General features: G+C 41.1%; 1 protein-coding gene across 1 annotated transcript in view; it reads left to right on the plus strand.

The window, feature by feature from the left end:
* Positions 1–5,131: 5,131 nt before the first annotated feature.
* il1rapl1a (interleukin 1 receptor accessory protein-like 1a) overlaps positions 5,132–24,840 on the plus strand; it is a 171,385-nt gene continuing 151,676 nt past the window's right edge. The window contains exon 1 of the mRNA XM_060928679.1: positions 5,132–5,216. Coding sequence (XP_060784662.1) covers positions 5,132–5,216 — 85 coding nt within the window. The remainder of the gene's footprint in view (positions 5,217–24,840) is intronic.

Below are 24,840 nucleotides of genomic sequence, written 5' to 3' on the forward strand. Positions count from 1 at the left end.
AGTCCAAAGACATGCAGGTTAGGTTAACTGGTGACTCTAAATTGACCGTAGGTGTGAATGTGAGTGTGAATGGTTGTCTGTGTCTATGTGTCAGCCCTGTGATGACCTGGCGACTTGTCCAGGGTGTACCCCGCCTTTCGCCCGTAGTCAGCTGGGATAGGCTCCAGCTTGCCTGCGACCCTGTAGAACAGGATAAAGCGGCTAGAGATAATGAGATGAGGTATTGTTTTTTTAGATTTTAGTCCATTTCTCTGTGACAGAGAATGTTGAACTTAGCCTTAATCGCTGAATTTAGTGATTTAAAGGAGAACTGAAATAACTTTTAAACTTGCTTTATTTCTTAATTAACGTGTTATTCAATTACATTTTCGGTTTTAGTAACCTTATATCGTGACTCGTATTGGCAACTAATTGCAATTAAATATTATACTTATCGGCCTGTTCGGTTTTTAGCCATGTTGAATTTAGTTCGTTTGGTCCACGGCAGGCGTCGCTTATCCACGCGATCTTCACGAGACTTGTGCGAGACTTTGAAACGTGAAGTGTCAGCCAGGTGTCAGTGCCGCCATTTTGAAAACTGTTTTCCAAACGAAATATTGCACAGAAACGAGTTTAAATGATGATTACTGCCTACTTTTTTCAAACTTTCCTGATTGCTATCAAAACAAACAAAACTTCCAGCTTGATTACATCAGCATTCGAAAGAGGGCGCGCGCGTCTTTTGACGATGTTGGCAGATGTCGGTCACTTTGATTTCTGCTGTATGTTTTACTTCCGTCCTACGATGTCTCGCACAGGTCTCAACAAATCTCGTTTACAGCCGTTGCTTTGACATATGGACCGATATATTACAGAGCATATTTCAGACACTCATAACGTGCTATAGCAGCGACAAAATAGCTGCCAGAAATGCATTCCGATATTTAATAAAATGAGAAATAGAATTTTGATGATAAAAAAAATTGCCTTCAGTTCCCCTTTAATCCAAAATTCAAATTATTATATTATAGACCCCTTCGCATGTTTGTAAACAAACCGACCGTTGCCAGGATGTGCGCGCAGCCTGAACTCAGAAACAATGGCGCTGCCCATAGACCGGCATTATGAGCTGTCAGATTATGCCAAACAATTGTCGTTACAAGATCGAGAATGCTACATAAATAAGTTAACTCTAACAAGTGGACATCGCCTACCGGATCCGCATTTAATTAAAGAGTGGACGGACGATGTTAGTAAGTTTTCCTCTGATACCTGAAGGCAGTCATACTATTTACAAAAAATGTCAAACTCAAAAAAAAAAACTATTTACAAAAGCAGCCTGCCATCAACATTCTGGTTACAGCGAGACTACAACTTGATTAACAATGGGACATTCATATTCATTTTGTTTTAATCAAATTATGCCAGTGATGTGATGGCAATGTGGCTTTAGCTACAACAGCAAATACCAACACTAAACAGCAATTTGCAGGAGGTAATGGCATGAAAGGAATGATAGTGTAAAGAGTGCAGCTAAGAGAAATCAGAGCTGCGTAAAAAGCGAGAGGCAGAGAGCAGAAATGAAACTGAACGGGGCGGGAGCGAGGTTAGAGCAGTCAACGCAAGTTGGCATTTAGAGTGAGGGCACACAATTTTACCTTTCCATCCTTGCTTTAAAATTGTGATTTTCGGCATACACAAATAATGATGGCACAAAATCTGGACTGCTTGAGTCAAGCGAGACCTCTCCTACAAACAAAACTGCATGCAAAGCTAAGTTAACATGCTAACAATATTCATTACATTGTGTAACTATGACCCAGCTAATCAGACAAACGCTACCAAAGTATTTTGCTACATCAATAAATGAAGACTAGAAAGAATAAAAAAAGAAAGATTTAATAAATAGCCTGATCTTACCTGTGATGAAGTGGGCGCTGCAAACCCGCACATTTTTGATGGTGCTTTCATCCCAGTCTACACGTTTGATGGCTTGTAGCCATAGACGCCGGCGATTTTTTTTGGAATGGGTGAGATCCTGCTGGAATTCTGTACATTTTAACCCCATCACTGCTACGATTCTGACACCCGACAACACAACAACTAGGCATTTCTTCCAAATATTTCTTCTCGTCTCTACCGTCGCTGAGTCTTTTTTGGGTCCAGGCTGCGCGCGCAATTTCCTCTTACGTATGAATGACATTTACTGCGAAGGGGTCTATATTATATTTAAATAATAATGGCTGGCTTTTTTTTCGTGGTATATTCCATTCAGCTAGCATGATATTGAACGAGTTGAAGACGAGTAGCTGAATGGAACATCTCTGATACACCATGAAAAAAAGCCAGCCAATGTTATTATTATTACCTCACCCACTAGAGTATAAGTGGGGCGACGTATTGCTTGCGGTTGGGTTTCTTTGTTTGTTTTTTTGGAAATGATATTACAGGAATACGGCTGGATCAATCTTCATGAAACTTTCAGGATAGATGGGCATTGGTCTCAAATAGAACCTCCAACATTTTGATGGTCATCTGGTCAAGTTCACCAAAAAGGTCAAAATCGTTTTTGTTGTGGCTACTGCTTCATATAGAGGCCCTAGCCACTACATCATCGTGCTGTAAGAATGTAAGAGTGTAACAATCACGCACTGCGCATACACGTGTTCCAATTAAAATGGCTGGTGAGTGTATACAGTTTGGTTCACCATTCGAAATAAATGAACTAGACTAAAGAAATCGCTTTCAGACATGTTTAAGCTTATTACAGAGGGAAAGTGTGTTCCACTGAGCTCTAATGCCAGGCCATTTCCAGGAAATAAGAGTTTCGGTCATGGCAAGTGTGTGTATGTCAGCCTCGGTTCGGAGATTTCAGTTTCGAAAACTGTAAGAGGTAAGAGTAGAATAATATAAAGTACAGACACTTGGTATATTTAACTTCTGTGATTTTTAAATAATTCATTTTTGGATTATGCTTCATTTTTGTGGCTACTGCCTCAGTGTGTATATATCACATACATACACAATTTTATATATATATATATATATATATATATATATATATATATATATATATAAAATCACACTATATGGACATGGTATCGGAAAACAATTTTATTTATAAGCAGCAGCCACATGTACCCATAGAGTACCTAATTTTTGGTGATACCGGTATCTCACTCATGAGATATACATTCACCACTTGAAGATAAACTTCATATCTTAGTGCTACCGTATATTATATTATAAACAGTAATAGATAATGGATGGATGGATTATATTATGGATGCACATATTTGATTTTCATGACATTCGGTATTATTTTATGGATTCAGAAATATCGAGGGGGCGGCATGGTGGTGTAGTGGTTAGCGCTGTTGCCTCACAGCAAGAAGGTCCTGGGTTCGAGCCCCGGGGCCGGCGAGGGCCTTTCTGTGCGGAGTTTGCATGTTCTCCCCGTGTCCGTGTGGGTTTCCTCCGGGTGCTCCGGTTTCCCCCACAGTCCAAAGACATGCAGGTTAGGTTAACTGGTGACTCTAAATTGACCGTAGGTGTGAATGTGAGTGTGAATGGTTGTCTGTGTCTATGTGTCAGCCCTGTGATGACCTGGCGACTTGTCCAGGGTGTACCCCGCCTTTCGCCCGTAGTCAGCTGGGATAGGCTCCAGCTTGCCTGCGACCCTGTAGAAGGATAAAGCGGCTAGAGATAATGAGATGAGATGAGAAATATCGAGGACATAAATTATAAGAAGTGTGTACTGACGAGGCCAATTAACAAGTCTAATACCATGAAAAGTTTTTTTTTGTACTCTTGCGTATCATTGACAGATGATAATGTCATCTCAACAAACCACATGCCCAGCTCTTACTCTGTCCCATATATGATCATCTTTCTTCATTCCCACTAATGACTTTGTCCTCTCAAATTTTCCACCCTACCTACCCTGGTATTGACCCAAAAATAATTAATGGATTTCCAGATATAAAGCCTCGAGTCCATTTTTTTAGTTAGTAATAGGCAGAGTTGCTACCTTGCTTGGTGTTCTGAGCAGAAAATCAGTCGTCCATACAACGAAAAAAATATTTCTTCACAGTTCTGAGAAGAAATAAAAGATGTTGCTCGATTGCTTCAGTGATCATTTGCACAATATTTGCTCTGGAAAACTCCAGAACTGTCAAACAAACCCACTACGTCCTTACAAAATAAATAAATAAATAAATAAATAAAAAAATTAAGTTGAGGGATATTTTCATGTTTTCTTTTGTCCTTGAAAGCTATTAATATTTCTGCAACTTTCCCACATTACCTGATCAGTGTGGAATAATAAATGGAAATACAGTACATTATATCCATTGTAGAGATCAGCGCTAATGGATTTTTCTCGTATAATACACTGAAAAGTACACGTGTGCATTGTTTCAGAACTTTTGTCTTGCAGCTACGTACAACAAAAGGCTACTTTTTGTTCACTACTTAGTGACGTTCTGTCTCATTGACCCTGCAACTTCTTCAGACTTTATAATACAATTGTAAAATATATTCCAAAATTCCCAGCAGGGCTTATCTTCATCTCAATTAACAGCAATGTGAATAAGATTTATGGAAATAGTCACACCGAGTCCTTGCTGTGGTTGTTCCTGATGACAGCCCAGGTGGCAGTACAGATGGAGAGAATGTGACCACGAATAAAAATCACCGTTCTGTTTCATATGCACAAAGACCAGTTATATTTTCTCAACACTTTTATTTCACCTTGTTACTCTCAGGTCAAAAGAGCTGCGTAATATAAATATGATTGGAGACCTTGAGCACAGCACATAAAAGTTTATGTAGTGATGTTCTACTTTTAGTTTAAAAAAAAAAAAAGTGTCATCTGGACCTGAACAGGCCATAAAGGATACAAAGAGTGGAGATGCCTTGCAACAGACACACACCTTACACACTGTTGTATGGAATGTGTTCAATCTCACATGTCATTGATTGAGCCCTGGTGTATTCCACAGCTGAAAGCTCTCTTCCACTTCCTACCCAAATCCTTTAGGGAAGCCGATTTGTCTTCGAGTGCAGTGCTGCATGGTCGTGGAAATGTGATTGATATATAACCCAATCTTCCTCTCTCTCTTCGTGTGTGTGTAGGCCTGAGGAGGGCAAGATGACAGCTTTAATCCCGGCGCTGCTGCTTCTTTTCGGCATCTCTGTGACGTTGACTCTGAAGGTGGTGTCAAAGAGAGGCTCAGGTAGGCCCTGTTTCAATCCTCCTCCATGCCAGTGTTAATCACGTCCTGCGTTCCCACAATAATGGAGTACCGTTTCATTTATGATGATCAAAGCTCTGGCATTAAAGCAGCCTTACTGGCCATAATTAATGCTTTAAATGTAAATTCAGTGGTGTTCTGATGTGTATATGAGAACGAGAGGTGGAAAGAGAGCGAGTGAACATGCATATATTAATGCCTTAATGTTGAAGTTTTGCCTTGTGGGAAATTTTATGACCTCCTTTTAGTTTAGTTTTCTATATACAATGTTTGTGTAAGATTTCTACATACTGGATTAACATGAGATCTTGACTCCTGATTTTTTTTTCATCATCATCTTCCTGTCTGAAGATGTTAATTCATTTTTATTTGTAACAAATAAGGTTGGATTGATGATACTAGGACACAAGGTGAGACTGTCTTTTCCATCCCTTTTGGATTAAAGATAGTAGATACAGAGCACCGGCTACAATTACCGACACCTTAACGATCTTTTGCCTATTGCAAAAGTAGAAAAGACTTTCAATAGGTATATTGTGCATGAATAATTACTTAAACTTCCACTGGGGGGGGAGAAAAAAAAAGTTGATTCTCGATTACTTAGTGTATCAGATCACATGACACCTTTGTGCACAGTTAGACATCTCATCTCTAGCCGCTTTATCCTGTTCTACAGGGTCGCAGGCAAGCTGGAGCCTATCCCAGCTGACTACGGGCGAAAGGCGGGGTACACCCTGGACAAGTTGCCAGGTCATCACAGGGCTGACACATAGACACAGACAACCATTCACACTCACATTCACACCTACGGTCAATTTAGAGTCACCAGTTAACCTAACCTGCATGTCTTTGGACTGTGGGGGAAACCGGAGCACCCGGAGGAAACCCACATGGACACGGGGAGAACATGCAAACTCCACACAGAAAGGCCCTCGCCGGCCACGGGGCTCGAACCCGGACCTTCTTGCTGTGAGGCGACAGCGCTAACCACTACACCACCGTGCCGCCCGCCCATAGCTCCACTAGCAAAAAAAACATAGCATTAATCTAGCACCACTGATTGAACCAAATAAAGCTACGTATAATGTGAATTGTAAAAATTTGGTATTAATCTGGCTGTATCATGACTTTTTTTTCATATGGATGTGTTAAATACAGACAGAAATATTCCAGACCTGACAGGCAGGTGAATATCAGGACTGAAGCAAAGACTAGACCAGCGATCTCAACATGGGCCTCTCAAAAGATGTTTAAAATTTAGTACAAAAATCATGAAAAATAAAAACGCCTGACATATGAATGCGCCTTATACAACAAAACAACGCATGGTCATTTTAACAGCTATATTCATTTTTTATTTTGAATCAATATTAATAAAGTAATTCTGATTTCTGATTCTGATATGTTGATTTTTTTTCAGTACAGTAAAAGGCACACCAGTTTATTCTATACTTTCTTTTAAAAAATGCAAGGAACAAGAATGATGGAGGATGGTATGACATCACAGACGAGCACTAACAGAGCCTTGCCTTAACTACAGCCTAATATACCCCTTTTCCACCAAATCAGTTCCAGGGCTGGTTCGGGGCCAGTGCTGGTGCTGGTTCACAACTCGTTCAACTTGCGAGCCAGCTGAGAACCAGTTTGCTTTTCCATAGCTCGCGGTGCTAAGGGAAGCCACGTCATTATGTCGCTGTATACGTCAGTTACGTCGCTGTATACGTCAGTTACGTCGCTACGTTTGCATAAACCTTGGCGCGAATATTGAAGCAAAAACAACATGGAAGAAGCAGCAGCAGCAACAATAATAATAATGGATAACTTTGCGTTTGTACATGTCTTTGGACTGTGGGGGAAACCGGAGCACCCGGAGGAAACCCACGCGGACACGGGGAGAACATGCAAACTCCGCACAGAAAGGCCCTCGCCGACCCCGGGGCTCAAACCCGGACCTTCTTGCTGTGAGGTGACAGCGCTAACCACTACACCACCGTGCCACCCACAGTTAGACATATTTATTTAAAAAAATAATAAAAATCATTGGTATGTTGTATTAACAAAACAGTTTTTATTTAAAATTCGTTTTACATAGACTTATATAGTATATAAATATAATCGATGTCTGTTTACGTAAATGAGGAAGTAATTCTAATGTTTGTAAATAAATGAACTGATAATGTTGAACCTGTGTCAGAAAATCTTTTTGTTCCACTTTCTACCCACTAAGTATTTTTGTAGATCACAGTTTATTAATTATTTGTTGTTGTTGGTATTAATTTCTAGTTTACCAATAAATGCCAACAGGCAACTGACACTGGAACCACATGAAAATCCAGGTCAAAGGTTGCATGTCATTCCTCAAACCAAAATATTACAATATCAGGAGACATTTTATATGTGGTAGATATTTACAACAAACTGAAAAAAAAAATATTTTTAATGGAATGGGAAAATCTGAATATTCAAGCATGTACTTTTTTATATGTTAGGAATTTAATTCTGATCCAATTCTATTTATTGCAATAGGATTCCAAATACTCTAAACATTCCATTCTGTTATGAATCAGAAAAAAATCACAGCACTTTTATTATTTTTTTTAAATACTTCGTTTACTTCAACAACATTACACAAAGATTGCTCCATAATGGTTGTAAATGTCACTTAATTCCACAGCATGTCGATAATGATGGACACCAGTGAAAGTGATCACTATTATTAACACCTCACGTGATGTCTCAAACACTGGTTTACCGTAAATCCAAAATGGCGACTGTCAAATGAAAGAGTAAGAAACAAAAGTAGGTTTCGACAAGGAGATCATGAAACATCGGTGAATTTGATCAGTAAAAACATGTCCATGAGCTTTCCACCATGCTTACCTGCGATGATAACGTCCGGGTTTTTCTCAGCTTGCTAATCGTGCTGAAAAAAATTCCATCTCCGGTAACGAGCTGTGTCATCAGATGACAAGCTCAAAGGGTGAGAGGAGTCTTCTGGTTGATTAATTAACCAATAATAACTGTTATAACTGAAACTCACCTTTGTAAAATTGTTTTTTATTGGTAAATCTGACAAGGTGTCGATAATTATGGACTGTCGATAATTGTAGCCGCTGCTCTATATGCAGTGCCTAAAAGTGGAGCTCCTGATGAGTGTATGAGCAAAGTATTTGCAAGGGCACAAAATCAACCTGAATAGAATAATAAAAATAATAATACATAAGCTTAAATAATCCAGTTTTTCCACAAGACTTGAAAGTTAAGCTTGAGTACGCTTAATTTCTCAGTGATAACTCAGCATTTCATTGCAACTTTTCTTCAAGCAATTCTAAAATGATTATGGACTTTTATTCCATTGTATTGTTGTGATTGTAAGAAAGCTAGATACTAGAAGTGTTTTAGTACCAAGGTTAAGTACAAAGGAAAAAAAAAAGTAGCAAAAACGCTCCAAACCAATTTTGTTAGCAACCTGGATGCACAAGGAATCCTGCCAAAACCACAAGGTCTCAAGAGTTTTTTTTTTTTTTCCTGCCAGCATATCATAGAAATTTGTGAAGAATAACTGAAACTAATCGTGAATATTTTCTGGAAAATGTTAGTAAATAATCCCATGTTATTTTTTAAAAAGCAAATTAAAGATAAGTGCTGGATAAAAACCCATCTGTCTTATTTAAATAAAGATACAAATTTTGTTGTCGGGTGGTCAGGTGTTTATGAAATACGTTGCCTTGCGTTTACGATCGGGATCCCTGTGGTGGTACACGTACGCTGTTCGTCCGTTCGCAAAAGCCACCGATAATCAGGTTGATGCATTACCATATTCTCTTAAAGGGGAACTGAAGGCAAATTTATCATCAAAATTCTATTTCTCATTTTATTAAATATCGGAATGCATTTCTGGCAGCTATTTTGTCACTGCTAAAGCCAGTTATGAGTGTTTAAAATATGCTCTAATATATCAGTCCGTATGTCAAAGCAACGGCCGTAAACGAGATTCGTTGAGACCTGTGCGAGACATCGTAGGACGGAAGTAAAACATACAGCGGAAATCAAAGTGACTGACATCTGCCAACATTATCAAAAGACGTGCTCTTTCGAATGCTGATGTAATCAAGCTGGAAGTTTAGTTTGTTTTGATAGCAATCAGGAAAGTTTCAAAAAAGTAGGCAGTAATCGTCATTTAAACTCGTTTCTATGCAATATTTCATCTGGAAAACAGTTTTCAAAATGGCAACACTGACACCTGGCTGACACTTCACGTTTTGAAGTCTCGCACGAGTCTCGTGAAGATCGCGTGGATAAGTGACGCTTGCCGTGGGCCAAATGAACTAAAGATTTAACAGGCCGATAAGTATAATATTTAATTGCAATTAGTTGCCAATACGAGTCACGATATAAGGTTACTAAAACCGAAAACGTAACTGAATAACACGTTAAGAAATAAAGCAAGTTTAAAAATGACTTCAGTTCTACTTTAAATACAGAATTTTGTTATTATACAACTTAAAATGATGAGCTCAATAATTTCAAGGTGACAGACTGTATTAAACAGCCCTGTTCAGAACGGCTGATTTGAGTGCCTGTTCATTTAAATGATAATGAGCCACTGCTCACCCCACCCCCCTCTTTTGCCAGCCGACAAGGTACAGTAGCATATTACTCACGAATATTCATTTGCAAAGGCAGCTCTCAAGCGATGAGTGGAGATAATCAGATGAGGGGCGGCATAATTTTAAATGATCTCCCCTTGCGACCAAATCTGACCAGCTTGTTGGAGCACAAGTTTTCTAAAATGGGCAGAAAAAGAAACTGACAACTGGGTGTCTTACTTCAGAGTTTGTGGGTTGGTAGGCTCCACATAGCCAAATGTCCTGAAAAAGTGAGTTTTCCCTAATATGTCCTAATTCGGTTTATTAATTCCATTCATGAGAGTTACACACTAAAGGCCGTCAGTCCAAACCTGATCTTATTTGATCTCAATCTGATCTTCCTGAGTCCTGTCCACATTATGTATTGCAAGTGATCAGATCCAATCTGTGTGTTCGTGTGGCAGTCCTCATTTTCAGTCTTATTCACACTGGTTGCTATAGTAATGATGTTGCCCCCCCAAAGTAGTAATGACATTGCCACCAAAAGTAGAAGTAGTTGACAGAAACAAACCAAAATGGAGGGTAATGAAATGGGCTTGCCTATTTGCCACATGCCAGTAACGTGGAGCCGTGGTGCAGGTTTTATAAAAAATAATGAGACAGTGTCAAAGACAGAGGAGGCTTGTCTGCGCCGCTTTATTTCATGCACCAACAAGCTAACATGCTTCCTGTACATGTGATGTAATCATGACCTTTATGTGGCATCAAAAGTCACAGATGTAACGGATTTGCAATTTAAAAAAAAAGAAAAGAAGTTTTTCGGTCATATTTCAAACCACATACGAATGTGGTTTGAAACAGAGTTGTAAAAATTGGATCTTGTGATTTTCAGCTGTTCAGATTTGCCACATTTGATCAGATTCCAATCTGATATGCACGTAAATGGGATTTGAACTGACAGTCTGAACACAGCCTAAGATCCTGATTTACTAAGAAACTGTATACCCATTCCCAAATAACGAGTACTAATTTCTACATGCAATTGGAGAAATTACACTTGAAGTTAGTGCATGTAATTTATAAAGAAATGGTCTGAATCATGTTATGCACAAAGTACATTGAAAAAGAAAAAAAAAAACTTGGATTAAAAAGTCAAGTAGTTGCAGGTAATTTTAAAAAGTTTTTTTCCCCCCTCAACAACAAAACCAATTTACACTTGTGTTCAAAATAATAGCAGTCCAACACAACTAACCAGATCAAATCACTGTTTTTGGTGGAAATTATATTACTACATGGCAAATAATTTACCAGTAGGTGTAGTGGAGTCATAGAAAACCAACAGACCCAACATTCATGATATGCATGCTCCTGAGTCTGTGTAATCGAATAATTAAGTGAAAGGGACGTGTCCAAAATAATAGCAGTGTGGAGTTTAATTAGTGAGGTCATTCATTCTGTGAAAAAACAGATGTCAATCAGGTGGCCCTAATTTAAGGATGAAGCCAGCACATGTTGTACATCCATTTCTCTCTGAAAACCTGAGAAACATGGGTTGTTCCAGACATTGTTCAGAAGAACAGCGTGCTTTGATTAAAACGTTGATTGGAGAGGTAAAACGTATACTGTAAAGAAGTGCAGAAAATGATAGGCTGCTCAGCTAAAATGATCTCCAGTGCTTTAAAATGGACAGCAAAGCCAGAGAGACGTGGAAGAAAACAGAAGACTACCATTCAAATGGATCGAAGAATAGCCAGAATGGCAAAGACTCAGCCAATGATCAGCTCCAGGGTGATCAAAGACGGTCTGAAGTTACCTGTGAGTACTGTGACAATTAGAAGATGCCTGTGTGAAGCTAATCTATCGGCAAGAAGCTCCCGCAAAGTTCCACTGTTAAAAAAAAAGACGTGCTGAAGAGGATACAATTTGCCAAAGAACACATCGACTGGCCTAAAGAGAAATGGAAAAACATTTTGTGGAGTGATGAAAGTAAAGTTGTTCTTTTTGGGCCCAAGAGCCGCAGACAGTTTTTCAGACGACCCCCAAACACTGAATTCAAGCCACAGTACACTCTGAAGACAGTGAAGCATGGTGGTGCAAGCATCATGATATGGGGATGGTTCTCTTACTATGGTGTTGGGCCCATTTGTCGCATACCAGGGATCATGGATCAGTTTGCATATATCAAAATACTTGGAGGTCATGTTGCCTTATGCTGAAGAGGAAATGCCCTTGAAATGGGTGTTTCAACAAGACAACGACCCCAAACACACCAGTAAGCGAGCAGCATCAGGGTTCAAGACCAACAAAATGAAAGTTATGGAGTGGCCAGCCCAATCCCCGGACCTTAATCCGATAGAAAACTTGTGGGGTGACATCAAAAATGCTGTTTCTGAGGCAAAACCAAGAAATGCAGAGGAATTGTGGAATGTTTTCAAATCATCCTGGGCTGGAATACCTGTTTACAGGTGCCAGAAGTTCTCAGAAACCGTGGTTATACAACTAAATTAGTTTAGTGATTCACAGGAATACTAAATCCTTAAGATTTTTTCCGTTTATACAGTAAATATTTGGAGTTTGTAATGAAAAATGCAGACACTGCTATTTTTTTGAACAGCCCAATGTTCATTTTTCTTCATTTTCTGTAAAGTAATTAAAATATTCATACATTTTTCTTCATGTTTTGATGTAGAATATAATGTGCAGTGTTCCCAATGCATGGAAATAAAAACTAAGGATTTTGAGCTTTACTCACGTTTTTAAACACACTGCTATTATTTTGAACACAACTGTATATATTTCCTGTTTAACCTTTAACTGCAAAACTAAAATAAATTACCTACAACAAAATGGCACATTTTTAGGCTTAATTTATTTTAGCATAGCAGAAGGAAATATTCAAATTAAAACTTTTTACTTGATTTGTTCTTGATAGCTGCAGCAAATTTTGGAGGCTCCCAGGAGAGGGAACTAAATTGTAACTCAGATTACTGCCAATAAAACACTTAAAAAAATTCAAAATACAACATGTATGACATACAAATATAGACATGTGTATGAGGCAGATAAGGTAATTAAATAATTTATAATAACATTTTTCAAAAAAAAAAAAAAGATTGGCACTGCAGTGCAATGGTTATCACTGACACCTTACAGCAAGACGGTTCGAACCTCATGGCCGAATGGAGCCCTTCTGTTTAGAGTTTGCCTGTTCTCCTCATGCTTGTGTGGGTTTCCTCCCACCATCCAAAGACATGCAGATTAAAGTGCATATCCTGGACCAAATTCATTTTTTTTTAATATGAAAGTATGTCCCTTTACACACTCATCCAGAAGGGTAATTTTGCACAAGGCCATCTGTCTACAGCAGAAAAAAATAACACACGTCTGGAAAATTCCCAAGGGAGTCTGGAGCCAGATTCGTGACGCCACCTGCGGAAGCGCCAGCAGGCTGCGAGAGCTTTGCACGGTTTCAGTGCACAGCCTGTGTAGACCAAGTGCTCCCATTTCTCTCTCATTGTCCGGTCTTTTGGGAAACGAGGAGTACTAATCCCATCAAGATTGGTGTTACTACACCCTCCTACGATACATCTGTTCACCATTTTAATAATTACATGATGACGTTGAAGAAATTTGCAGAAAACCACCAGGTTGTTTTCTCATAAACAAACCAGCGCTGACGTAGGATTCAGAAGGAGGCGTCCCGCACGCGACGTCACGAAAATCAATGTTTGCCGGGAAATCCAAATGCCAAGTTTTATCAGAGGCGGACCAATTTGCCTCAAATGGCTTGATTTCAATTGAATTTTTCTGGTATTGCACAAGGTAAAAAAAAATTGCACAAAATGTGACAGATATTTGACCAAAGTTTAATATAAAACAGGAGAATTACATTGATCTTGCTCCTGAATTTACCCGTGATATGGACTTTAAGCCAACTGGCTACTCTAAAATTGCCCAAAAGGTGTGAATGTGAGTTGAGTAAATGGTTGTTAGCCCTGCGATAGATTGGTGACCTGTCCAGGGTGAACCCCGACTCTCACTCAGTGTCAGCTGGGATTGTTTCCAGCTTCCCCTCATCTAGATAATGGACAGAAGTTTCAAAAGTTCTTTTTAATTTAAACACCAGAAGTGTGAACATTCAGCAAAAACTATTTATTACTTACCACCACCATGTCGTCATTTTGAGAAACTTTGATTGTTTGAGGTACTTAAGCACAATTTTGAGACACTCATTATGAAGACTTACTTATTTGTATAATTTTGTCTTAAAATGACATTAACAGGCATTGACAAATTTAATACTTGCCATTCCGGCATACTAATTTGCGGACACAATTGGCAGTAAATTGGACACATTTGGCAGTAAATTATACTGTGGAGCAAAATTAATCAGTTTGCATATGGAGTACATCATTCTGCAGTTCTCACACTCGTGTAAAAGTACCCACATTACTTATTCACGAAGGCAAATGGACAAGATGTACTATTTAATCATATGGGGAAAAAAAATACAATCCTCCGCAGACCATGTAAATGAGCACGAACAAGTTTGCAAAAGCAAACCTTAAAGGAGATACGCAGAGCCTTTATTCATCTCATCTCATTATCTCTAGCCGCTTTATCCTTCTACAGGGTCGCAGGCAAGCTGGAGCCTATCCCAGCTGACTACGGGCGAAAGGCGGGGTACACCCTGGACAAGTCGCCAGGTCATCACAGGGCTGACAGCAGAGCCTTTATTTTTAAACAAATTTCTGAGTGGATAGTATCTCCATCCTTGACCTCTTGTATGCTGCATAAATGGGAATATATTAAAAAAAAAAAAAAAAATATATATATATATATATATATATATATATATATATATATATATATATACACACACACACATACACACACACACACACACACACACACACACACACAACCCCGATTCCAAAAAAGTTGGGCCAAAGGACAAATTGTAAATAAAAATGGAATGCAATAATTTACAAATCTCAAAAACTGATATTGTATTCACAATAGAACACAGACAACATATCAAATGTCGAAAGTGAGACATTTTGAAATTTCATGCCAAACATTGGCTAATTTGAAATTTCATGACAGCAACATCTCAAAAAAGTTGGAACAGGGGCAGTAAGAGGCTGGAAAAGTTAAAGGTACAAAAAAGGAACAGCTGGAGGACCAAATTGCAACTCATTAGGTCAATTGGCAATAGGTCATTAACATGACTGGGTATAAAAAGAGCATCTTGGAGTGGCAGCGGCTCTCAGAAGTAAAGATGGGAAGAGGATCACCAATCCCCCTAATTCTGCGCCGACAAATAGTGGAGCAATATCAGAAAGGAGTTCGACAGTGTAAAATTGCAAAGAGTTTGAACATATCATCATCTACAGTGCATAATATCATCAAAAGATTCAGAGAATCTGGAAGAATCTCTGTGCACAAGGGTCAAGGCCAGAAAACCATACTGGGTGCCCGTGATCTTTGGGCCCTTAGACGGCACTGCATCACATACAGGCATGCTTCTGTATTGGAAATCACAAAATGGGCTCAGGAATATTTCCAGAGAACATTATCTGTGAACACATTTCACCGTGCCATCCGCCGTTGCCAGCTAAAACTCTATAGTTCAAAGAAGAAGCCGTATCTAAACATGATCCAGAAGCGCAGACGTCTTCTCTGGGCCAAGGCTCATTTAAAATGGACTATGGCAAAGTGAAAAGCTGTTCTGTGGTCAGACGAATCAAAATTTGAAGTTCTTTATGAAAATCAGGGATGCCATGTCATTCGGACTAAAGAGGAGAAGGACGACGCAAGTTGTTATCAGCGCTCAGTTCAGAAGCCTGCATCTCTGATGGTATGGGGTTGCATTAGTGCGTGTGGCATGGGCAGCTTACACATCTGGAAAGACACCATCAATGCTGAAAGGTATATCCAGGTTCTAGAGCAACATATGCTCCCATCCAGATGACGTCTCTTTCAGGGAAGACCTTGCATTTTCCAACATGACAATGCCAAACCACATACTGCATCAGTTACAGCATCATGGCTGCATAGAAGAAGGGTCCGGGTACTGAACTGGCCAGCCTGCAGTCCAGATCTTTCACCCATAGAAAACATTTGGCGCATCATAAAACAGAAGATATGACAAAAAAGACCTAAGACAGTTGAGCAACTAGAATCCTACATTAGACAAGAATGGGTTAACATTCCTATCCCTAAACTTGAGCAACTTGTCTCCTCAGTCCCCAGACGTTTACAGACTGTTGTAAAGAGAAAAGGGGATGTCTCACAGTGGTAAACATGGCCTTGTCCCAACTTTGAGATGTGTTGTTGTCATGAAATTTAAAATCACCTAATTTTTCTCTTTAAATGATACATTTTCTCAATCTAAACATTTGATCTGTCATCTATGTTCTATTCTGAATAAAATATGGAATTTTGAAACTTCCACATCATTGCATTCTGTTTTTATTTACAATTTGTACTTTGTCCCAACGGGCGGCATGGTGGTGTAGTGGTTAGCGCTGTCGCCTCACAGCAAGAAGGTCCGGGTTCGAGCCCCGTGGCCGGCGAGGGCCTTTCTGTGTGGAGTTTGCATGTTCTCCCTGTGTCCGCGTGGGTTTCCTCCGGGTGCTCCGGTTTCCCCCACAGTCCAAAGACATGCAGGTTAGGTTAACTGGTGACTCTAAATTGACCGTAGGTGTGAATGGTTGTCTGGGTCTATGTGTCAGCCCTGTGATGACCTGGTGACTTGTCCAGGGTGTACCCCGCCTTTCGCCCGTAGTCAGCTGGGATAGGCTCCAGCTTGCCTGCGACCCTGTAGAAGGATAAAGCGGCTAGAGATAATGAGATGAGAATGAGAACTTTGTCCCAACTTTTTTGGAATCGGGGTTGTATATATATTTGAGAGTTAAAAATCGACCGCAAAGTTGGCATTCGAGCTGCCCCGCTGAGCCAGTCAGCCCCGAGTGCGTGATGTCACTGCGGTAACCGGTTAAGGCTGAGGCCTTTGACAGCTATAGACCAAAGTCATATAAATAAAAATTTATGGTGAAAGTAAGAAATACCGTTACCCACTTGCTCAACTAAGACTGATTTGACTTCATTGATTGTGGGTTGACTCTCATTAAAACAGGATGGGTGTTATAACTTATGTAGCATACATGTACATGCATGCATTTTCACTCAAAATGTAAAAGGCGAATTAAATAATCAGATGAACCGAGACAATCACATTCTGAAGCAAATTAAATAATCTTATACCAGTAACTTAAATACACATTACAAGTTACATGTATTAATCTAAATGCAGGTAAACATTTTTTTTTTTTTTTATCCAAATGAGAGTCGGAGCTTACCCGTCTGTGTTCTCGCTTCGTGAAGGCTGATCTTGTGGCCGATTGTTTCAAAAACAATCTGACTTTCAGTTGTTTGTTCAGTTCTCCGTTCATTCATTTCTTCCACGTAAGGGCGAGATGGCAGCAATATCCAGTTTAGAAATCAGACGGCTGCTCCACTCATTCACTTTTCTTCATACTGTGTAGTCTGCCATTACTGCTGGGCTCAGGCAATTACTAAAACCTGGGACAGAACGGAATGTCACCGGTTTTAGCAACAACTGTGGGGAGGTCACTGCCTGAGCGATATGTCCTGTTCCGTCCCGGATTTTAGCAACAACCCTCGGCCCACTCCAGGAGGACTGGTGCAACTGAACTCCCTTTCCTTTTAAAAAAAAAAACTACAAGAAAAGGAACGTTTTCTTTAATTGTTGGTACTGCACCCTCTTCAAGATGGCGATGCGCAAGGACACAGCGGCTCTGAACTCTCGGTTTCGGTGTATAGTTTCCGTAATGGCATGGATGTTTGTGTGTGTACAAGTGTGTGTGAGTGACAAAAAACAAATCTACACCCCAGCTACGTTGAGGAAGGTGGGATTCTCGTGTCGTGTGGACATTACGACGGATTACCAGCAGCTCCACAATATTCTGCTGGACATAGCGAGATCGCCAGGTACACCCTGGATTGTTGTCGGGCCAAAGAGACGCCGGAGGCGACGCAGAGAGCGGAGGCAGAAGTGGGGCTGCAGGGGCGGCCTACTAGCACGGCTAAGAAAACAGCCCTACAAACCCCCGCTACCAAGCATCTTCCTCAAAAATGCTAGGTCCATCATCCACAAAATTGACAAACTGGAGTTACTGATGGCACACAACTGGAACATTCGTGACTGCAGTATGATGATTATCACGGAAACCTGGCTACATCTGCTCATCCTGTACTCGGCCGTTCAGCTAACCAGCTGCTCCATGCACCGCTGCGACAGGAATAAAAGCTCCGGTAAGAGCAGAGGAAGGGGGCTCTGTATTCATGTTCATATGGACTGGTGTACAAACAGTAGGGTCATACACACACACACTGCTCTCCTGACCTGGAAGTAATGATTGTGCAGTGTAGACCCTTTTACATGCCCAGAGAGCTGACAACGGTGATCATTGCTGCTGTGTATATCCCACCAGATGCTAATGTTAGCACAGCGCTCTCTCAGCTGTACACCACCATTAATAAACAAATGCAGGCCCATCCAGAGGGAGCGTTTATTGTTGCTGGGGACTTCAACCAAGCTTGCCTTAAGACTGTGCTCCCTAATTTCGTACAATACGTACAGTGCTCCACCAGAGGGAAGAACACATTAGACCATGTTTATTCCAACCTGAAGCAAGCCTACAGAGCAGTACCCCTCCCTCACCTGGGCATGTCAGACCATCTTTCACTGCTCTTGGTCCCTGCATACACCTCCCTCAGGAAGAAATCCAAACCTGTCACAAAGAACATTAAAACCTGGCCTGAAGGAGCACTCTCCCAGCTTCAAGATTGCTTTGAGCGCACTGAGTGGAGCATATTTGATCATCTTGACCTACAGGAGCACACAGAGACTGTTCTGTTCTACATAAAGAACTGCACTGACAGTGTTACTGTGGTAAAGCGCATCTGGATCTACCCCAACCAAAAATCATGGATGACCTCGGATGTCCAGACACTCCTGAGAAACCGAAACTCTGCCTTCAAGTCAGGTGACAGAACAGTAGAGCGTGGCGAGGGCAGAGCTGCGGAGAGGCATCAAAGCTGCTAAGGCTGCTTATAAGAGGAAAGTGGAAGACCATCTCGCCAACAATAACCCGCGGCTGGTGTGGCAGGGGCTACAGAGCATCACCAGCTACAAAGGCTCCACACCCATCACTACCATCGCTGACGCATTGCTAGCTGAGAAATTAAACAGTTTCTTCTCCCGCTTTGAAGCAGAGGCTCCACACACAGCTGCACGACCACCTCAGACCTCCAGTCAGAGCACACTCACACTCCAGGAACACCAGGTGAGGCAGGTGCTGAAGACTGTGAACATCAGGAAAGCAGCCGGACCAGATGGTGTACTCGGAAAAGTACTCGGTGCCTGTGCTGACCAGCTGGGGGGAGTCCTGACCAGGTTGCTCAACCTCTCACTGTCACAGGCTACTATCCCCCAGTGCCTGAAATCAGCTACCATCATCCCTGTCCCAAAGACTCCTGCCCCAAAGTGTCCCAATGACTACAGACCTATTGCCTTAACATCAGTAGTCATGATATGCTTTGAGAGGCTCATCCTTCACCACATCAAGGACTGTCTCCCCTCAAACCTGGACCCACATCAGTTCGCCTACAGAGCTAATAGATCGACAGAGGACACCATCGCTATAGCTCTGCACACAGCACTCAGCCACCTCGAGCAGCCAGGGAACTACGTCAGGATGCTGTTCATAGACTTCAGCTCAGCATTTAACACCATTATTCCTGACATCTTGGAGGAAAAGCTGACTAACATCGCTCTCTCCCCCTTCATCTGTGCCTGGATCAAAGACTTCCTGACTGACCGCCCTCAAACGGTTAAGGTAGGCACCACCTGCTCCTCCACCCTGACCCTCAGCAGAGGCTCTCCTCAGGGCTGTGTGCTGAGCCCTCTCTTGTATTCCCTGTATACGTTTGACTGCACACCCATCCACCCCTCCAATACCATCATTAAATTTGCGGATGACACCACGGTCATCGGCCTCATCAGCGGAGGGGATGAGACTGCGTACAGGGATGAGGTCAGCATGCTGGCAGGTTGGTGTTCTGCACACAACCTGCTGCTCAACACCAGCAAAACTAAGGAGATGGTGATTGACTTCAGGAAACACAGGGGGGATCCAGCCCCACTGAGTATCAATGGGGACTGTGTCCAGCGGGTGTCCTCCTTCAGGTTTCTTGGGACACATATAGCCGAGGACCTCTCCTGGACTGCTAACACATCCGCGGTGGTAAAAAAGGCCCGACAGCGACTCCACTTCCTAAGGATACTCAGAAGGAACCATCTGGAGGAGAAACTGTTAGTGGCCTTTTACCGCAGCACCATCGAGAGTGTCCTGACGTACTGCATTACAGCTTGGTACGCCAACTGCTCTGTGGCAGAAAGAACCTTCAGAGGGTCATTAAAACTGCACAATACATCACTGGCAGTCCCCTACCCTCGCTAGAAGACATCGCTAGCACACGGTGTCTCAGGAGAGCAAGGGCAATCACTGCTGACCCCTCACACCCGGGACAGCACCTGTTTACCCTCGTGCCCTCAATTTACTCACAATTTACTTCCTCAGTGTGAAACCTGGGCCTGTTTAGTTGAACACAAAGCTGATATACTCGCAGGAATTGAAGAAAGACACACACAAAGCTCTTCCTCAACAGCTCTGAGTCACTCTCCTTTTTTAGTTTTTATAGCAGTCATGCTTGAAAAGCCCAGCTCGCATAGATAGGTTGTGGAAAATCACTTTTTTGCTTTCTTCTGACCTCTACTCATACTAGGGCCTTCATCTGGGTCAGAATTTTCTCCAGGACCCAGTTTGGATTGTGTACTTTTTCTTTTCAAATATTTATCCATCGCCATCACCACTGTCACACCCGAAGCATTACTAATTCTATTGTTTGAATGGCAACAGGTAGATACACAGGTTAATTAGCTACCTGCTGCCATCTAGTGGAAGAGTATTTAATTGTTCTGCCTGTCACTATACGTCGCTGGCATAGACGAACGAAGACAAATTCTCATCTCTCATTATCTCTAGCCACTTTATCCTGTCCTACAGGGTCGCAGGCAAGCTGGAGCCTATCCCAGCTGACTACGGGCGAAAGGCGGGGTACACCCTGGACAAGTCGCCAGGTCATCACAGGGCACGAAGACAAATTATTTGCAGTAACAGTGTTTCCTACAGACCAACAGACCAGGTAGCAATTTGTGGTGCTCCACTGTGCCGATGAGGGCGGTCGGTGGAGTCGGTCATTGGGGTGTATGCAAAGTGTTTACAGCGGGCAGTGTTCAAACACACAGTATTTTTCTTCAGAGTCACCTGCTGGGACTATTTTAAAGCTACAAGAAACATTTGAGATTATTCAGTTCAATCTAAATTCTTTTAAGTTCTTTAAGAGAAGACAGCTAAAACAATTTTTACCAGAACCCTGCCTGGTTTCATTCCTCGACCCAACTTTACATTACAGGGAAGGCCATTAGTTTGCTGGGCTTGATGTTGGTGGAAAACCTGTCTTTTAAATTTATGAAAATTACTCAGCAAAATTGAAGTTAAAGTTTAGTTTTTAGTAAAAACTAAACTTTAACTTCAATTTTGCACCGATTGCAATTTTTTGGCCGATTCCCAGAGCATTTTTTAAGGATTTTCCACTAGGAGACCAACTGGTCTGGGCAATACAATCACAGGCCCCAGAGTCCATGCGGCTGCACCGCTGCGGCATATTCTGTGATGCAAATTGCTGCATTACGAATCCTCATTTCAGCCAGCATAATATCAACATAGTTAATGCAGTGCCAAGTTTTCCTTGTTAAATGTATACTTACATGGTACTTGGTTAATTAATTGCAACTGATTGAACCAAATGATAAGACATAACTTGGTTTAAAATTTGGTCTCCCAGTGAAGCTGGTTTGGCATTGACTAGGAGACCAAATCTGGCCACTGGGAGACCATTTGGTCTCCCAGTAACTATGTTAAAAAATGCTCTGCCGATTCCGATTTCATTTTTTCAAACCACTTCACAGCACACACAGACTATTTTCTTTTTATCTTTTCTTTAATAGAACATTCTGCCAGATTTTCAGTAATAAATTTTCAACACCTCAAAGGTTGAAAACAAACAAAAAGACATTGTTCTTTGTAAAATCTTTCTTCATGTTTGGTATTAACATTAATTCCTGAAATAGGAAATTCACACAAACATTTTTTCTTTTCCCATCCAATATCTGGCACAAAAACAACTTCCCCCTCATATTATTTGCCTACTGCTATGGAACACACTTTCATAAGCCTATTTAGATCTGAAAACTTATGCCTTATGGAACAACCCATTTCTTCATTCAGTGTCAAAATACAAAAATAATTTCCAGTCATACTTATACCATAGCCATTCTATCATCTTTGTCAAATGTGTATTTGTAGAGTAATTTCCAATGGAATCAAGTGCAACCAAGGTTGTATAACAAACAAAAAGACATTTTTTTCTCTCTCTCTTTGTACAAATCTAACTAGATGTTTGGTAATAGGCTAATGTATTAATTCCTGTAGTGGGAAATTCACACAACCACAAACATTTTCTTCTTTTCACATCCAATATCTGGCACACACACAAAAAAAAAATTCACTATATTTGCATATCCAAATATAGTGAATTTTTTTGTTGTTAACGGCGCGTGCGCCGGAGCTCGTTAAGCGTGTCGGACTGACGCTGTTCTGCGCAAGCGCAACGCAATCACACTAGAAAGCATGTTCAAGCTGCCAGTGTAGCTGCAGTCTTTTTAGTTGCGAATTACGAGTATTTCCACTTTCATCTCTGTGATACATAAGTTTTGATCGGCAGAAAATCGGCATATTTTAATTTTGACCGGCCGGTCGCCGGTCATGGCCGATCACGTGAAAATCAGCCGATTCCCATCAGCAGCCGGTCAATCGGTGCATCTCTGGTTTTTACCTTAGTTTTTTGCCTTTTTGGTGGCAATCTTTCAATCATTCTTTAGTTGACATTCAAGGAATAAATTGCAAAAAACAAGCTGGAGGTTATTTTAAATATTGAACTCAACACTTACCTCAACCAATACTAAAATGAAATGAATAGTATAATGTAACAAAATAATAATAAAATATAATTAGATGTAAGAAACCACTTAAGGTAACACCAAGGCAACTAACAATAATGAAAAAGCATTACCCTAATTGGTGCAAAACCTGCATGCCCTATCAGAACATTTAATTCTGCCTGGCTTCCTGGAAAAAAAAAAAAAACTCAAGTGCCCTATCGTAAGGGAAGTCATTGCTGAAGCGGGATAAACGGGATAATGCAATAAGGCCGGTTCCTCGCGTCAAGCTGCTACTGTCTGCATCAAAATTGGTTTATAGCCTGACTCGGGGATGTCCATTTCCTGTAAGCCAAGAAGGCTATGATAAAGCTCATCATGAGCACAACATAGGCTACCTTTTAAAATAAGGGGTCGGAAGGCGAATCGGGAAGGCTGCGTTATTTTTAATTAGCCTAACAGGCCTACTTGCAGTCTGGGTATATGCGCAACGGCAGGCCTGTGGACACGCCTCTCTCTCTGTGTGTGGGTGGGTGTGCACGCGCGCGAACGAGAAGAATGAGCACTATGAATGAACAGAATGATACGCAACAGAATTTTTTTCTTCAAAATCGCGAGTCTAATTGTGTGGCGATAGGAATCCATTGTGTGGCGCTGTGCCACACAATGGTCTATGTATGGGAAACCCTGAGTAAATAAATAATTTTCGGAACAATTAAGTGAAATTGGATAATTTCCCATGGTACACCTGATGATCTCTCACAGCACACTAATGTGCCACGGCACAGTGGTTGGGAATCACTGCTTTAAGTAAATCAGGGCTTAATACATATTAGGAGTTGCAAAACAACAAAAAAATTAATGCTTAATGATAAGGTGATTAACTTACAAATACACACTCCACTTGTTCTACGCCGTCTGTGAGTATTTGGTGCCCCTGGCCTTCATTAATGGCAAAGTGGACACTCTATAGACAACACGCCTTGCAGCCCTTCTTTTGAAAGAATATTGGAGAGTTGACACTGATATTTCATTGTTATGTTTCTTTAAAGCTGCTATTACATTACTAGGCCGGGTCACTAGCTAATGAAATGGTTCTTTAAATTTTTTGCTATATAGTGTCAGAGTGCAGGCATTTACGGATGTATGTGCAGGGGAGAGCGGGGAGCACACTTGCAGTGAAGCCAAATAAAACGAGAAGTGTGGTCAAAAGGCAGGTAATGGTCGGTCGATCAACAAGCAGGGCAATACAGAAGAGACAAGAAGCGTAGACAAAGAGATAGCAAGGGTCAGAATAACTAGAGTCAGGCAGTGATAGCCAGGCTTGGGATGGACTGGAAAACACAGAACAATACTTCACAATGATGGGGAATGAGAGTGAAGCTTAAGTAGCGTGGCTGATGAGTTGTGAATGAGTAACAGCTGAGTTCAATAAGCTGGTGACAGAGGGCGCTGTGCTCATTGGGCATTGTAGTCCCGAGTAGCCATGTTTGTAGTTTGGCTAGCGCTGTCGTTCTCAGTGCCTTTACTGATATATAGGTATTGCGCTGCTCCAAGAGAAGCCTTTAAACCCTGTCATTTAAACCCAACATCCCCTTTGACATTTGTTTTGACCTTGGGTAACAAATCACACACAGAAGTCGAAATCATGTACAGGATAGCTTTCCCAAAAGCAGGATACTGTTCAAAGGTCACAATCACATATGAACAGGCAATTTTACACTGGACTGAGCTCAGGAAACAATAGCAACAAACAATGGTGAACAAACAGGCTAATAGGCCACGAGAGGAGAAAGTAAACCCAGAAACAGGAAAGGTCAATATACAGAGAAACAGTTCAAACTACAAAGTAGAAAAGAATAAATAA

Source organism: Neoarius graeffei, chromosome 9, assembly GCF_027579695.1.
Source record: "Neoarius graeffei isolate fNeoGra1 chromosome 9, fNeoGra1.pri, whole genome shotgun sequence".
Lineage (NCBI taxonomy): Eukaryota > Metazoa > Chordata > Actinopteri > Siluriformes > Ariidae > Neoarius > Neoarius graeffei.